Genomic DNA, 18,406 nt, shown 5'->3' with positions numbered 1-18,406 from the left:
AGTTACCGGATTCAAATTCGAATCGATCCATTATCGGTAAAGCTCGTGCCGTCAAATTCGACTCGATTCGTCTCCATATGAACAAACCGTAACAAGTGATATCTGAATCGAATTAGGGACTTACCGTATGAAGCGACGATTGAATCTTCAGTCAACTCTTCTTCTTCTTCCTTTCTTGGAGCGATTCCGGTGAGATGTTGATTGTTGACGGTGAAGGTGTCGTGAATCTGTCACGGTGGTTGAAGATTCTGCGAGGATGATCGAAGGTTGGTACAATGAATGTGGTTGAAGAACCGAGGTGGAAGAGGAGGTTGAAGTGGTGGCTTAGCTCTGCCGTGTGGAGCTTCGAATGATGAAGCTCCCACAACAATGGAGAATGAGCGTGTACTGAAGGTGAGGATTGAGTGCAGAAGCTTCTGGGAATCAGGGAAAAATCGTTCGAACCCAATGATTGGCAATGATTGCAGCTTATATAGCACAATCCCAAGGGTAAATTGGAGAATTAGGTATGAATCATCCAGCTGGCACCTGAGTGAACGAGAAGGTGAGTTTTGAATTAAGTCACGTGGTTTTTACCACGTTCACTCTCTAATCCCTTTGCTTTAAGTTCTTTGATCCAACTGTGGATAACTGTTATTGAACCAAACTGATTTGGACTGTTGCTTAACTTCCTGAACTGCTCTTTCATGAACTGTTTATTATTTTGAAACTCATTGCCTTGAACTGAACTGCTTTTTTTTTGGATTAGATGTCTGTGTTGGTATGCTTAGACAACTTGCTCTGTTTCTGCAGGTTTTCTTGGTTTTGATCTCTTGGCTTTTCACGTGCCGTCTTGTTTTTTCAATTTTCTTTTGGCTTGGTGCTGCTGCGTGCCGCTCATGTTTCAGCTTTTGGTAGTTGAGTTTGGACTGCAGTCGTACAGTTGCCGTTGGATTGTGAAGTTTGTTGCATTTCGGTATTTCGCAGCTTGCACCTTGAACGTGTTGATGTTGCTTTAGTATGAGCTGTGTTTTGGACAGAGTTTGGCAAATGTTCTGCAGGCTCGTCATGTATGATGTAGCAGTATTAATGTGGACTTGTGCAATGGTTTTGTTGTACTGTGAGTTATCCAATACTCTGACTTAATTTTCCTTGCAGTTACAACTTCAATATGCTAAACCAGGTCAGTCCAGAATTCACTCTTGAGCTGATTATACCTTGCCCTGTTTTCTGTGTAATGGTGGAAACCCTGTTAACTGAACTTGATGATGGATACAATAAGTAATCTACTGCAAGACTGCCCTTTCTGGCTTGATCATTGATGTTGGATTGCAGGATGTTATTGGCTCGGTTTTTTGCATTAACTGCCTGACATGCTATGATGAGAGCCCTTTGTGGCATGTGAATGTTGTTGTTTGATGTTGTGTTTGTCTGTTGTAAATGCAGGTTGGCATTCCATGATAGAAACACATACTCACTCAAGGTCTGATTTGTTAGAATAAATTGCAACAAAGTGTTGCAAAATTCTGCAATACTTCATGACAGGCTGGATAATGGTAAGTGAGATACCCCTCCTGATTAGTTGTAATTTTATGTATTAATCCCTTGGTCATGACCATGGTTCTGTTCTGGTTTTGACTTGTGGTTCATTGTTTTGCTAGGTATGATGATAACTCGTTCAACAAAGTGACCACTGTTGGATTCAACTGTAAGTGAGATCCCCGTCCTGGCTTGGATTCTGCAGCATTGAATTGCTAGGTCTGTGGAATATTATAACTGGATTTAAGTGTCAACGGGCTACACTTGGTCTTTAACAGGGAGCTTTGTCTATTGCAGCGTATGGCTAGGGGGATGAGGAAACCGGCCATCACGAAGTGCATTGCCAACGGAATCAACAAATAGACTTGCAGGTCTGCCCTCAAGATCATATATACTTGACTTGTTAATAAGACCACCAGAGACAAATTGGAAGCTCCGGTACGGAAAGGTGGTTCACGAACCTGGTTATATGGTCCTGTTGGGAGATTCATGAGGCTGAGGTTGAAAGTTGCGGCCTGGAATATTAAACTGAACATCAGAGCCGGCTGGTTGCTTAAGCATGGTTGGCTGAAAATTATCCATGGAGTTTAAGGCCTGTCCCGAATGAAGTGCAGGTGCAGCTCCATGATTCCTGAGAAGCGCTGAAGAGTTTGCTGCAGAAAGAGGCTGATTTGGACCTGTTGGATGTTGCCTCTTATCATGACCTGAATTGGATTTTTTTAATTGCAGGTCCCATCTCTACTTGACAGTGTGCCAACTGGTTTATGCGCAGGCTGCTGCAGGATGATGGCATGATGGTGACATTGAGTCTCAAACCAAACTCACGAGCATCCTTTCCTTCAACTGGCCAATGTAAGTGTAGTATCAAATCATGTGACTGTGAAGCTTGGTTTTGGTGCACGCAAGTCCCTGTTAGCAGTGCAGCATCATGGTTGGCAAAAATCACAAGACCAAGTCATGGCAAGGTACACATGGAGTTGAAAATGAGACAAGCTACTTGGACATGAAGATACAAAGTCAAACCCATCAAAAACGACTCTTGGATGATAAATCACGGGAAAAGAGCTAGATTAGGCCCTAGATGGTTAAAAATGGATGAGTTGACTTTGGTCAAAGTTGACCAAAAAGTCAACCGTTGACCAAAGTCAACAATTGGTTAAAGCTTATTATTTTTTTTTGTATTTTCCCCAATGCTTGTACATTTGTGATGAATTGTAAGTGATTGTGAATGACTGTGAGATTATGACTTGATCTTGACACTTGAAATTAATTCTTGAACATGAATGGATACTTGTGATTATCATGAATCAAAACTTGACCTTGTAGTGGATTAATTAAAACCTGACATGGAATGCCTTACATGACAGGGCCAATGAACTCTTCACAGATGAATCACAGGAATCAAAACTTGAGTGAATGACGAGGCTTGAATGTGCATAGGTCATGACTTAAGGGTTTGGGTTGACTTTGGTCAAAGTTGACCAAAAAGTCAACCGTTGGTCAAAAAGTCAACTATTGGTTAACACACCTCTCTTTGCATTCTTTCATGTAACGGACCCGTCATGATCATGTAATGAATGGAATTTCTTCACCTGAATGAACTAGGAACAAGAAGTTGCTGAATGCCATTTAACCAAACAAGGAGATCAAGCATCTTGAATGATGATGTACCAGCCGAACTAAGATTAGGAAGCCACAATATAGGAGTTTGACCCGATTAGGGTATGGAACCATGACCAAGTAAAGGCCTTTAAAACAGAGTCTTGGCACCTCCAGAAACCACCATTGACACCAGATTTAATCATAATACCCAAACATCTCCACACTAGGCTTCGATTGGGGCCACCCCGAATTCACTAAGAAATCCTAGTTGCCACTAGGTGTAAACATAAAGCTCTGAATTCAAGTCAATACCATCTTGTGTTGAACCTTGCTTATGTAGATGAAATGCATGCTTATGATGATATGCAAATGTTACTAACCTAGAAATGAAATGAATGTACAAAATGGTAGGGTGCAAATTTGAGGTGCTACATATAGTAGTTGACATGATTTGATAAGATCATTGATGATGAAGATAATATTAAGGTGATGGTTAAAGATAAGGACAAAGATCTACTCTTGTTAAGCTCATTACCTAGATCCTTTAAGCATTTTAAGTATGCTTTTCTTTATGGTAAGGAATGTACTATTACTTTGGAGTTAGTCCAGAAGGTTGTAAGATCCAAGAAAACCTAGAATTAATACCCATAAGCCTCTATAAATATCTCAGCTTAAGGATTAACAAAAAAAATCAAATATACACCCGAAATACCCCAAAGATACAGAGTTTCTCACGTCACATGAGATTGCTTTCTCCATTGACAAAAACAACTCAAAACATTGTTTTTCACCATCATGAGCTAGCCCTAAAACAACCCTAATTCCTTAAAGTTTTTTACCACCCTTACATGCATAAAGGTACCACACATTTGTACTTTTTTAGCAAGTACAAAAAGTTTTGTCCAGTATATCTTAAAATACTTTACTTGTTAGAAAACAAGCAACTCATGAGGGATTGTTTCGAGAAGAATGTCAATGTTAATTCTGTTCAAATTAATGTTTACTTGCATAATGGATTGTTCTATCGTGAGATTTTTTCACATTATGAGGTATGTTCCAAAGCTCGCATAAAATATATTATCCATAAGCATGTTTGATGATTTAGGGTATTGCACTAGACATGAACACAAGATTTTAAAGATTTCTAATGGTGGATTGATCATAGCTAAATGGACTAAAGTATAAGGTATTATACTTTAGAATGTTCCAATGTTGTTGTTCATTCATCAAGTTAGTGAAGACTTTCATGAAAATAACAAGCTATGATATTTGATTTCCATACATGGTATATGCATGGATGATATTTTAGAGAACTTTAATAAGTTTTGCAAAAGACAAGGAATAAAAACACATTTTCTTGTTGAGTTGTTATTGAGTTTATGAGGTAAGGTTGGGGTCAAAGAAGCTTAGTTAGTCAACATGTGTTCATTTATAGGAATAAACTTCCAATCACTTATGAATATTTAGATTTCAAAATTTATAACCTACTTTGTTTAGAAGGTCGACAAAGCTTTTCATATTGCATAAATCAAGCTTATCTAGTTTGATGATAAGGTTGTGAATTGTGTCTTCAATTGATATCTAAAAGATGGGAATGGTTATAAGTTGTGGGAAGTGGAACCTGGGGGATAAAATTTCAACATTCACATATGTTTTACTTTTAGTGAGTCCCATAAGGGTGGAAAGAGTAAAGACCTAGAGATAAAGGTTTTTGAAGCTATGGTGTATAAGACTTAATTTAAGGTTGAGGTTCTTGTTATGGATACTAGTACTAGAAAGGGAACGATTATAGATACCTCTGATTATCATTTAACCCGTGATACATTTATGAGGGAGATTATACCATCACAAAGGTATGATAACGTTGGCCTTGAGTGTTATGGTTTGAATGTGGATGAATGGTTGTAAAACTTAGAAACATAAACGTTTTAGGAGACATTAAAAAGCATGTGAAGTCAAATATGGTTGAAGAGCCACGTTTGTAGGCTTGTTAGATTATCTAAGAATGAAAAGGTGGTTGGAATAAAGTTGATGCAAGTCACAAGATCAAAGTTATTGAATGATGATTCAAATTGGGGAGAGCAACAATATGGTTGATGAATAAATTGGTAATACCGTGATTTAAAGTCGGGGAGGAGAATTGTATAGGTAAGCCTTAAAACCTTAAGTAATGAAGAGAAGAAAATTGAATTTCAAGAATGTAAGAAACCAAATCTACATAAGCTGAAAAGCAATAGATGGTTGACAAAATGCGCAAGAACCGTGGTAGCAGCGGTCCGGTGGTCACCGAAAATGACAAAGGAATTTGCGGTGGAGACACAAGTAGTATGCAGGGAAACATTGGTCAAACAAAGTCCTATCGGTTGCATGTGCGGTCAGGACAATGCAGCAGGTGATCCTCAGACATTAGGTCTGATTCTGGTGCTTTGTGAGAATTTTGCTTGGTCATTTCGATTTGCAGATTTCATTCATTGATGGATTATATGATAGAATATTATAATAATAACTAATATAAAGTGTAATACTAAAATATACTCTAAGTGTAAATTAATATGAAGTATATTATAAGATATTTATAATATTCTAAAATTATAATTTGACCCCGTTGTGGAATTGTTGTGTTTCAATAGTTATAATATGTATCTTTATCATCCTTTTTAGAACAGTCTTCAAAATGTAGTATAAAAACAGAGAAAATGTGATAATCCTATGGGAAATTTAGAGAATCAAGGGTAAAAATTTATATGATTGTGTTATAAAAATCTTGAAAACCTTTAGAGGGATCGAAGAGACACTACAACATTTTATACTTTAGGCAACGGAAGAATAAGCAACAATTGAAAAACCGTCACCTAAAGGTATCATAGACCGCACTTTTTTATGCGTGGACGAGTTTCTTGGCAAAACGTGAAAAACCGTCCCTTATTTACTTTATGCTACGGTTAGTAAAATGCGGGCATAACATAAACGTCGTCTATTTACTATAGGCGACGCTTATGAAATCGTAGATATAACACAACCATACTTTAATCCTTTTATGCCACGGTTAAGATATGTGGTTGTTTCTTATTTAAAAACAACAACTAAAAAGCATGGCCTATTGTTAAAAGGCTACGGTTTTTATTATTATTTTGAACTTCAATTATTTTTCTTAAAATATAAAAATGAAAAAAACAATATTTTTTAAAAAGTGAAATAGAAATTTCGAACCTAAGTTTGCAACTAGAATGGTTAAAGATCATTACCACTGGACTAGTGACATTTAATCAACATATTTTAATCCTTAAAAGATTTTTAAATTAGACTTATATTAATTTATTATGTTATATTTAAATGGAAAAAGATAAGTTTATTAAAACATAACAACCAAGGAGTTGAACTCAGGTCTTTACTTTCAAAGAAAAAATGCATTACCACTAGACCACTTTCATTTCATTAGAATGTTTTTCTTTGAAATTTTATTTATAATTTAATGTTCGTATTTTTTTCTTATAATTTCCTAAAAGCTGATTCATTACAATTGAACCCTAAATTATATTTTCTTCTTTCTCTCTACACGACTTTCTGCCGTTCTTCTTTCTCTCTACACAACGTTCTGTCTTTTCTTCTTTCTCTCTACTCAAAGAAATATTTTCTCTATAACTCACATACTCTCATGCCGGCCACCGCACGCTTTCTGCTGCAACTCACCTTCGTTGTATTGTTGCATCATTTGTTACAAACACCTCTCAAGAGTAAGTTTCTCATTCTCATTCTATTTCTCATAAATACTTCTTACCACCAAAATCTTTTGTTGTTTATCTTTTTCATTTACTTCTCTGTTTTGAATACCTTCGTTTTTTCCTTTCTGTTTGTGAAATTAGAAATCGCTCGAGTAGGACCACCGCCTCAAATTATCTGCCATATTTGTCTCCAAGGGTGAGTCTCATTCTTCCTAAAATTACTCAAATACTTAAATTTTGCTAAAATTCTAACCTTCCTATTTCTCCAAATCTGAATTGAAAAATATTAAGTTAAATATTTTTTGTTACAAAAATTATTTTGTAAGGATGTCATACGGTTATTAGGGTTTATTATATAAGGGCGTTATAATATTTTAGTGAGATTGTATTTGCTTTCATAGGCTTAGCGTGAAAGTTGTTTCAAATTATAACATCAATTACTTTAAGTTTTTGGTTTTAGTAACTCATATCATAGTAACATTTTGGTACAAGAATAACTTAACAGAGTTAAAAAATTTAATTAATCATATAAATGGAGGGACATACTTTTCAAAATAGAAGAAGCTAGGAAGAATATAGTATTATTGTACACTATTATATCTAATCAACCAAAAATATACAGTTATTTTAATCCTGTTTTAATTTTATAAAACCAAAATGACCTCACATAAGATTAGTTAGTAACCAATTATTAGAGTATATGTCCTTGATTATTGATAGCAACCATTTAACTTAACGAATTGAAAACTGTGGAGAGTAATTCATGAAACAAACATCTACTGTACTAATTAAATAACTAAATCTGGAATTAAAATAATAAAATAAACTTGCAGTTTGGAACAATGCATATATATTTGTATGAGGATTCCTTAAGCAGGTACGGTTAACCCTAATTGCCGATATAATTAATAATCAAGTATAGTTTAATTTGATTTCCTGATGATCAGACATGTTGCACTAATCTTGAGAGTAATAATTTTTTTCATTATTTTAATAATAAACAAGAATTATTTATTCATGTCAAATATGTGTTAAGATATGAGAGGAATTTGGAATTCGAGGAGAAAGTCCAGGAGGAAATATATTATATTACATTTTATTACTATTGGCAAATAACCTCACAAAAGATGTAAACATATTATTATTATTAGCAAACAGTGGTAGATCTATTATAAGGGGATGAAAGGTGCCATGGCCAACAGTGGTAGCAAACAGTGTTAGATCTATTGTCCAAATTATTTCAGAAATTTTCTAAAAATTTGTTGCCAGCGTTTGACCAATCAAAATAATTTTTTAATTAAGGAAAAATTCAATTAATTCTCCGAAGAGAATAAAAAAGTAATACTTTATAATTGTTAGTACTCTAGTATGAAGGAAAGATTAAAGAACCGTCCAAAGAGTATATCTGAATATCATTTCAAGAAATTGTTAGTATATTGGAAAAATAATCATGTTCGGGTAAGTTATTTATTTTGCATTCAATATAGTAAGAAAAATGTTCAATTAAAATATTAGAATGGAAAAACAAAAGGGATAAATCAAAGATGCACCATAGTTATACAATACCATAACATATCAATTTTCATCTTTTGGTTGGTTGTTTGCTCCATTATTTTCTTCTTTTTAAGCAAAATGATTTGAAAATCATACACTATCTATAATTAACATTGATGTGCTGATTAATATCTATGTGTGTGTATATACTTGTTGGATAAAGTTTTGCTTCATTTCAACTAATATGGAATAAGATGCATGGCTTTTTCTTATGTGCATAGTTTCGAACGGTATGAAACACAGTTAAATTTCTTTGCATATTTAACATATTTTCTAGTTAGACAATTTCTAATTATGTTTAGTAGTAAAGACAATATAGACATAATGAAACACAATTGCAGTCCCATATTAGCATAATTTCTGCTTAGACATTATTGTGCATATTTTCATACTATTTTTATTAAATACTTACTACTCAATGAACTAATTCAATTTCTGTACATGTAACATTGATTCTACTCGGTGAACTATTTTATGTATTGTAGGATATTAGTAAAAAGAATGCAGGTAATAGGAGCAAGCAAAAGTTTATGCATCGTGTAGGACCAACAAATTTTGCTAGAATTCGTGCAAAATTGGTATGATATTTGTGTGTGATTATCAATAGAATAAGTTGTTTTTTCAATCTCTTATTAAGTAGTATTTTTTTAATATATGAATAATCATGTAGCGAGCAAAAAAGGATGGAAAAGAAGTCACTCAAGCTGAAATGTTTATTGAAACTCGAAAAAGTCGCAAGGGAAAACAAGTGGATGGGGAAACCTAATTTGCTATTGTAAGTTAAATTATAATATTCATTATAAATATACATGTGGTTTTTAATTTTGTTCAAAATTAATAATTTAAAATATTAGGATAAACTTCAAGAATCTATTGAAAACTTAGTTGAAGCTGGAACATAAGCATTTCAATCATTGTTTGGGAAAGAAAAGCTCGGTAGAGTGAGATGTTATGGAAGAACTGTCACACCATCATTGTTGAAAAAAAATGAAGAAATTTCTTTAATGAAAATGCAATATGATGGTAAGATTTCTGACATGGCGCAAAAGATGGGAGCAATGGAGGCACTTTTGAAAAGCATGTATATGCAACAAAATCCACATTTAAATGAAGATGAAGTAGATGATAAGATGAGAGAAGCTTTGCACAATGATAATATTCCAACACCACGCTCATCGACATCAAGATATGCTCCTACTCATCAAAAGGTACTATAATTGACATTAATAAAAATCAACATTTATTTTATTAAGTGTTGAGTTGTTATTTTATAGTTGTTTAATTTTTTAAATATGCAGTGTTAGTTTTATAAGTTACTCATTAAGTTAGTATATATTCATGCTAGCTAGGTTGAACATTGTGAACATATGTTACCATGCACATTTTCACTATGTTTTTTAAAAATTATCACTGTATATTGGTTTAGATGGTAAGATTCATGTATAAATTTCATAGATTCGAGTTTGAATTCTAAGTGTGCAAACTTCGTTAGTGAGTAATATATAACTATCAATTGTTTGAATTGAACCATTATTGCATGGATGTTGAGTCATTTGAAGTCTTGCATATGCCACTTTGATTATTATAACTTTGTTATTGAATAATATATAAAATAAATTCTTCATATTTATAGGTTAGAAACAAAGATGATCCTCAAGATGAACAAGATGATGATCTTCAAGATGACGATAATCTTCAATATAATCAAGATGATGATGATCTTCAATATGATCAAGATGATGATGATCTTCAATATGATCAAGATGATAATGATCTTCAATATGATGATTTTCAAGATGATGATTCTCATGAACCTCAACACAATGAATATGATAAAGACCGCCATTGATTTAAATATTGACGATTATGTTTTGTTTTATGGAGTTACATAAGCCAACTAGTTATAACTTATATTGCTTGGATTTATTTTGAAAATATTTGTATTTTTTGCATTTCAAAGAGTCGATTACACTTCATCTTATTAATACTTCATATTTATATATGTTTTCAATTTATAAATGTGTTTCTTCTAATAATATTGAAAAATAATCTATTAGAATAATGTGAAGGTATATGATCACAAATGTATCACTATATAAATGAATAGGAAAATTCTATACTAATTATATCTTTCAAAGTCTAAAGTGTACAACAGGAAAATTTTATACTAATAATATCTTTCAAAGTCTAACGTTATATATAAATGTGATTTGTTTTTCAATCTATAGACAACGCTTTTTATGCGTTGCTTATCAAAAACCGTAGTATATTCCTTTGTTTTAGGCACGGTTATGTGTGTTGTGTAAATGAAATTATAGATTAAGCTATGGTTTGCATCGGTTGGTTATTAATAACCGTTGCCTTTTCACATGTTTTAGGGACAATTATTTTATGTTGCTACTTGAAAACCGCAGCTTAAAAGTTCAACTAAAACCGTGGACTTTGATATTTAAGGCGATGGTGTTCATAATCCGTAGGTAGAAATCAAAAAACCGCACTCTAATGGAATAAGCAACGGCTGTTTATTCCACGCTTGATAAACCGTCCCCTAAAGCATTAAGCAACAGTTTTATACCTTTAAGGGGCGGTTTTTCGTTGTTGCCTAAACCCATTTTTGTTGTAGTGAGATTGAGAAACACTTCTAAACACTTCAGTCTTGTGTGATTCATATATATAGAGTTGGAGAGATTGGAAAACATCTTAATAGAAAATATGATTTGTTTTTAGAAACTTAAATGATTATTTTCTTGTAACATTTTTGTAATATTTTGTAACAATTCATAAAAGTATAGTGAATTGGAGAAATATTCTTTTCTTTAGAATATATTAATTTGATTGAACTGAATAAACAATTTTTTTTTAATGTTCTTGTCTTTTATCTTCCTCTTACTTGCTATCACCGATTATATGTTATTTTGGTTGTTTAAAAAGATTTACTTTAGCTGTCAATTTTCTTTGTTGACACATCAAATTTTTTAGTCTATGTGAAACTATCAACAAAATTATTAAATTTGTTAGAATTTTCACAAAATATGTATAATAAGGCAAAATAACATTTGATTACAATTAATAGTCAATTCAATAGAAATAAAGAAAAATATTAGGGAAAATAGAATCATGTCTCTTTACAAACAAACCATATACTAATATTAAAACAAAAATAGTCAATAACATAATAATCTCTTTATCCTTTTCCAAAGAAGCATGGTTACTGTGTAAAAAATGTCAAACATGATAATAATGTAACAATACAAGTCAAATAATTAATGTAGTTATAGATAAATCGTGACAAGCAAGGTGTTTGTGGATTGGATTGAATTAAGTTGAGGATAAAGCAAAAGATCACGTAGTCAACTCTTTTGTTTTTACTAGATTTAGAGTTTATCACTCATTTTCGAATGTAGGTTATGTAAAGAGTGGTATTATAGGCTCTTTTGTTTTAGTTTTTTTTTAATGATTTTTATAGAGTAATATTATGGGTTCTTTTTATTTTAGTTTTTTTAAAATAATTTGTATAGTGTTATTTATAAACTCAATTTAAATTATATCTATAATTAATATGAAACTTACAAAAATTTCAAAAGGTTTTTTTACTTGAACAACAATATAGCTGGTTGAATATGAATTTAATTGATTTTAACTTTTAGGTTTGAATAATTACAATTTCTTTAATAGCACAGGGTGAATCATTTACTAAAACAAATAGAAAAGAGAGTTATTAATAAAGAATAATATTTAATAGCACTAAAAATTATCAGAGAACATCCAAACCAACCCTGGCTACAAATTAGAAAAAGGAAAAAAAAACAGAAAAAAAAAAAAAGCAAAACTACCAAACTAACGGAAAAGGAGCAGAAAGACCCAATTAAACAACTTTTAAGGTTTATACTGATTTATCAGACTAAAAATTTTGTCAAATCTTTGACCGATTTGTTAAAAAATTCAAATTTTGTGATCATAAACTTATTTTTAGATTTAGGGTTAGCCTTTTCGAAGATTTTATTGACATACTAACTTATTTAAAAATCTATTTTATTTGAATATTTATAAATAAGTAATTCCATTAATGTTAAATAGACAAAAATTAAAAGATCAATGAGACTAAATATTTATTTTTATTGATTCATTTGAGTTTATTTTTTAGCCTAAGTTTTGTGATACTATTTGTTTGAGAGTATGAAAACAACTTATGACAACAACTTAGTATTACATTGTTCATAAGATTTTTTTCAACTTATTTTCATAAATTTTTTAAGATAACTAAGCTTCATTTTCGTATTTTAATCCAACGTACAAAATATAATATAATAATAACAAAGTTATTCATGCATATTCAAATATGTCGATAGATTTAAAAGACTTTTCCGTGGTATGTGACCTAGTCTTTTAAGCTAAATAGACTTATAAAAAAGTCTAAGTATTTTCTACTATAAAAAAATATGATCTAACCTGAACTTGTGTACACTAGATTGTAGATCTCAGTTAATTGATCTGATTTATTCTCATTCCTATTTGTGATCGTAGATAATTATTTTGTTATTTCCTTAGATATAAATTTGGCTTTTAAGTTCTCAATTTAATTTCAAGGCATATAAATCCCAAAAAATATATTAATGATAAAAGTGATTGAATTATATTTTTTAGTTGAAAATTCACACAAATTAAAAATTTATAAATAAAAACAACAATAATATCTTTATATTCCTATCAAAATATATTTGCTTTTAATATAAATATAGTTCATTTTTTAATTGTGTTTCTCAATTTTAAAATAAAGTGTTGAATGCACAAAATGACGAATTATTAATAATTAATATGATTTCTAATTTTATTCAATTTAGAATACTTTTTCCTAATCATGTTTTTAATTCAGTTTATAAAAAAACGATTTTCTAACTTATACAAATTTTTGAAAGTAAAAATATACGATGAACACTCTGTTGCTCTTGAATATAATTAGATATTTTTAAAGTGTAATATAAATTTACATTTAAATTAGATTTCTTTTAAATTGCATTTAGTAGTTATGATGTTATAAATACAGTTGTAACTGAATTTTATTGTAACTACTTTTTTTCATTATGAGAGCATAAGTTAATTATTAATATTGTACTAAATGTTTAAAATTATGTATAAAATACATGTAAATGCGGCAAGTAAAAATCACTAAACGAATAATATTTTATTTATATAACATAATATTTTTTACTAAAAGAGAAATATGTCAGTTGCATTTCAATTTTTTTTATATAATGTTAAGAAAATCACTATATGCTACATTTCTAATACAATATTGTCATAGGTTAAATGCAATCAGTCTCGATAATGTATCACTCTTTACATTTATATCAAATCTATTATATTTTTAATTAATACTCCCTCCGTTCCTTTTTAAGTGTCATTTTTTGATTTTTTACCTATACCAAGGAAGCTAATCATTATTGTTACTTTTCAAACAATAATTCTTCTTTTACCTATAATACCCTTAATTATTTATTACATTCACTTTACTTTTTCTCTCTCTGCAATCATTATCTAGAGGTAATTTTGACAAAATTGCAATTAATACTACCTTGAACTTTGCAAATGACAATTAAAAAGAAACAAAAATTTTACAAGAAAGTGACACTTATAAAAGAACGGAGGGAGTAATATATATTTTTGCAAATTCTTAGGTTCTCTATGTTGTTGGATATCTGTATCTTTAAAGGAAATTAATTTAAAATATTAATTTATTTTAAATGAAATAAATATAAAAGTGAAGTATATTGAATGTGATTGTTTAATTCAACGAAGATACTAGTATCTATTGATGCATAAGATTGAATACGAAGAAAATGGAAGAAAGAGAAAATGTAGGAACTAATTTTTGCTCTCAGAACAAAAAACAGTTACAATGAAATTCTGATACAAATTGAAGCTAACTTCTGTATTTATAATACCATAACCACTTAATGCAACTCAAATGAAATCTAGCTTAAATGTGAATTTGTATTACGTTTTAACATCATCCCTTAATCCACATTCAAGACTACAATCAACAACATCAACTTCATCCCTCAAATGAATAAAATATTCAATTTTTATTGCTTTAGTCAGCACATCTGCAAGTTTCCTCTGAGTGTCATAGTGAGCAACTTCAAACACTTCATTTTGAACTTGATTTCGCAGAAAATAGAACTTTGCGTCAATGTCCTTGCTCCTTCCATGCAACACTGGATTCTTGGCAAAGATTATAGATGATTTATTGTCAATCGTCAATCTCACAGGCTTGATCACCTTGATCTTTAAATCCTGCAATAAGTTCATAATCCAAAAAGTTTGACACACAGACAAAGCACCTGCAATGTACTCAGCTTCACAGGTTGACAATGCAACCATTTGTTGCTTCTTGGAGTACCAATAAATGAGACCTCCCAGATACTTAAAGAAATATCCAGAAGTATTGCGTTTGTCAACTCTGTCTCCATACCAGTCAGAGTCTGAATAACATATCAGCTCTGAATCAGATTCAGCATCAGAAAGAAACAAAATTTCATACCTCAGAGTCCCCTTAATATACCTCAGTATCCTCACAGAAGCTTGATAATGTGACCACTTTGGTTTGTACATAAACCTACCCACCATTCTAATTGCATAGTAGATGTCAGGTATGGTGTTAAAGAGATATCTTAATGAGTCCACCAACTATTTAAAAATTATAGCGTTTACATCAGAACCCAGCTTGTGATGTGTGATTGCAGACTTGCAATTTATTAGCTCAATTCTCTTCAGAAGCTCAAGTTCATACTTCAGTTGATACAAAATTATACCTTTATCAGAGTACAAAATCTCCATCCCTATAAAATATACCATATTTCCTAGATCAATCATCTCAAACTCATTCATCACCACCTTCTTTAACTTGACTATCTCATATAAACAACTCCTTGTTAGCAATATGTCATCAACATAGAGACACACCAGAATCATATTGCTATCAGATGTATGTTGAATATAAACACCATACTCCATCTCACGTTTTCTGAATCCTTGAAGCTTGAAAAATGAATCAATTTTCATATTCCAAGTTCCAAGAGCTTGTTTCAATTCATACAAGGCTTGATGCAACTTGTATATCATCCCTTCCTGATTCTTTTTCACAAATCCAGGATGCTGTGAAACATAAACTTCCTCTTATAAAGGACCATTTAGAAACGTAGATATCACATCTAAATACATTAGAGGCCAACTTTTATTAGCAGTTATAACAATTATCAATATGATTGTTTCATGCCAAGCTATGGGAGCAAATACCTCAAAGTAATCTAATCCGGATTTTTGTAGAAATCCTCTAGCTACTAACCTTGCTTTGCATTTTCAAATTGATCCATATGGATTCACTTTCAACATATAAACCCATCTCACATTGATGGATTTCTCGTTCTTTGGAAGCTCAGTCAACTCTCAAGTCTTATTTCTTTCTATAGCCTGAAGTTCTTCTTTCATCGCCTTCAGCCACACTTTCTCCTTGAGAGCTTCTTTAGTACTAACTGATTTAAAGTCTACCAACATGGCACACTGAATGACTTCCACTTCGGAGTCTATCTAAGTATCTTGCAACATGTCAAATTCTGCAAATCTTCTTGGTATTTGTCTGATTCTTTGTGACCTTTGAACTTGTTCAGAATCTTCTTTAGATGTTGGAACAAGTTCAAAGGCCACATAGAATCAGACAAATACCAAGAAGAATTGTAGAGTTTGACATGTTTCAAGATACTAAGATAGACTATGAAGGGGAAGTCATTTGGTGTTCCATGTTGGTAGACTCTGAACCAGTTAGTACTGAAGAAACTCTCAAGAAGAAAGTGAGGCTTAAGGCCATGAAAGAAGAGCTTGAGGTTATAGAAAGAAACAAGACTTGAAAGTTGACTGAGTTTCCAAAGAACGAGAAATCCATTAACGTGAGATGGGTTTATATGTTGAAAGTGAATCCATATGGATTAATTGGAAAACACAAAGCAAAGTTAGTAGCTAGAGGATTTCTACAAAAATCTGGATTAAATTACTTTGAGGTGTTTGCACCTATAGTTTGGCATGAAACAATCATATTGATAATTGTTATAACTGCTAATAAAACTTGGTCTCTGATGTATTTATATGTGATATCTACGTTTCTAAATGGTCATTTACAAGAAGAAGTTTATGTGTCACAACATCCTGGATTTGTAAAAAAGAATCAGGAAGGGGTGATATACAAGTTGCATCAAGCCTTGTATGGATTGAAACAAGCTCCTGGAGCTTGGGATTTGACAATTGATTCATTTTTCAAGCTTCAAGGATTCAGAAAATATGAGATGGAGTACTATGGTGTTTATGTTCAACATACATCTGATATCAATATGATTTTGGTGTGTCTCTATGTTGATGATATATTGCTAACAAGAAGTTGTTTAGATGAGATAATCAAGTTCAAGAAGGTGTTGATGAATGAGTTTGAGATGGCGGATCTAGAAAATATGGTATATTTTATAGGGATGGAGATTTTGTACTATAATAAGGGTATAATTTTGCATCACTTGAAGTATGAACTTGAGCCTCTGAAGAGATTTGAGCTAATAAATTGCAAGTATGAATCACACATGCTGAAAGAAATCACAAGTTGGATTCTGATGTTAAGGGTGATGATATAGATGCTATAATTTTTAAATAGTTGGTGGGCTCATTGAGACATCTCTGTAATACCAGACTTGACATCTGTTATGCAGTTGGAATGGTTAGTAGGTTTATGAACAAACTAAAGTGGTCACATTAACAAGCTTTTGTCAGGATACTGAGGTATATTAAGGGGACTCTGAGGTATGAAGTTTTGTTCCCTTATGGTGTTGAATATGATTCAGAGCTGATATGTTATTCATACTCTAATTGGTGTGGAGACAGAATTGACAGAAGAAGTACTTCTGGAAATTTCTTTAAGTATCTGGGAGGTCCCATTTCTTGGTGCTCCAAAAAGTAACTAGTGGTTGCATTGTCAACCTCTGAAGTTGAGTACATTGCATGTGCTTTGTCTGTGTGTCAAGTTGCTTGGATTATGAACTTATTGCAGGATCTGAAGATCAAGGTGAGCAAGTCTGTGAGGTTGATGATTGACGGTATATCAGCTATAAGCCTTGCCAAGATTTATGCGTAATCAGGTTCAAAATGGAGTGCTTGAAGTTGTTCATTGTGACACTCAGAAGCAACTTGCAGATGTGTTGACTAAAACAATCAAGACTAGACACTTTATCTATTTGAGGAATGTAATTGATGTTGTTGATTTTAGTCTTGAATGTGAATTAAGGGACGCTTTTAAAGTGTAATCAAAATTCACAGTTAAGCTAGATTTCGTTTGAGTTGTATTTAGTGGTTATGATGTTATAAATATAAAAATTAGGTTCAATTTGTAACATAATTTTATTGTAACTGTTTTTTCCATTCTAAGAACAAAAGTTAGTTACAATATTTTCTCTCTTCCCTCTTCTTCATCTTCAACCTTGTGCACCAACAAATATAAGTAACCTCATCCAATTAAACAATCACATTCAATACTATGTCACTTTTATATTTATTTTATTTAACATAAATTAATATTTTAAATCAATTTTCATTAAAGATCCTGATATTCAACCACTTATCGTGAGAACCTAAGAATTTGCCAAAATATATATTATTAATTAAAAACATAATAGATTTAATATAAATGTAAAAAGTAATACATCATCAAGACGGATTGCATTTCACCTATGACAATATTGTATTGTAAATGTAGCATTTAATGATTTTCTTAACATTGTCTATAAAAAGTTGAAATGCAACTGACATATTCTCTTTTAGTAAAAAAATATTATGATATATAAATAAAATATTATTCGTTTAGTAATTTTTACTTGCCATATATGCATATATTTTATACATAATTTTAAATATTTAATACAATATTAATAATTAATTTATTAATAATTCCTTTATTTATTGATATATTTATTTTTACT

General features: G+C 31.4%; 2 protein-coding genes across 2 annotated transcripts; both read left to right on the top strand.

The window, feature by feature from the left end:
- The first annotated feature begins 346 nt into the window (after positions 1-346).
- Positions 347-1,450, top strand: LOC127115526 (uncharacterized). The gene is made up of 2 exons (XM_051047053.1): positions 347-544; positions 793-1,450. The coding sequence occupies exons 1-2, from the start codon at positions 370-372 to the stop codon at positions 996-998; spliced, it is 381 nt and encodes a 126-aa protein (XP_050903010.1). The 5' UTR covers positions 347-369; the 3' UTR covers positions 999-1,450.
- Positions 1,451-9,406: 7,956 nt separating this feature from the next.
- Positions 9,407-10,245, top strand: LOC127095792 (uncharacterized). The gene is made up of 3 exons (XM_051034434.1): positions 9,407-9,604; positions 9,823-9,825; positions 10,030-10,245. Exons 1-3 carry the CDS (start codon positions 9,407-9,409, stop codon positions 10,243-10,245), a joined length of 417 nt encoding a protein of 138 aa, XP_050890391.1.
- The last annotated feature ends 8,161 nt before the right edge of the window (positions 10,246-18,406 follow it).

The sequence above is a fragment of the Lathyrus oleraceus genome, chromosome 1 (assembly GCF_024323335.1).
Source record: "Lathyrus oleraceus cultivar Zhongwan6 chromosome 1, CAAS_Psat_ZW6_1.0, whole genome shotgun sequence".
Classification (NCBI taxonomy): domain Eukaryota; kingdom Viridiplantae; phylum Streptophyta; class Magnoliopsida; order Fabales; family Fabaceae; genus Lathyrus; species Lathyrus oleraceus.
This window is presented reverse-complemented; position numbering and strand designations above follow the sequence as displayed.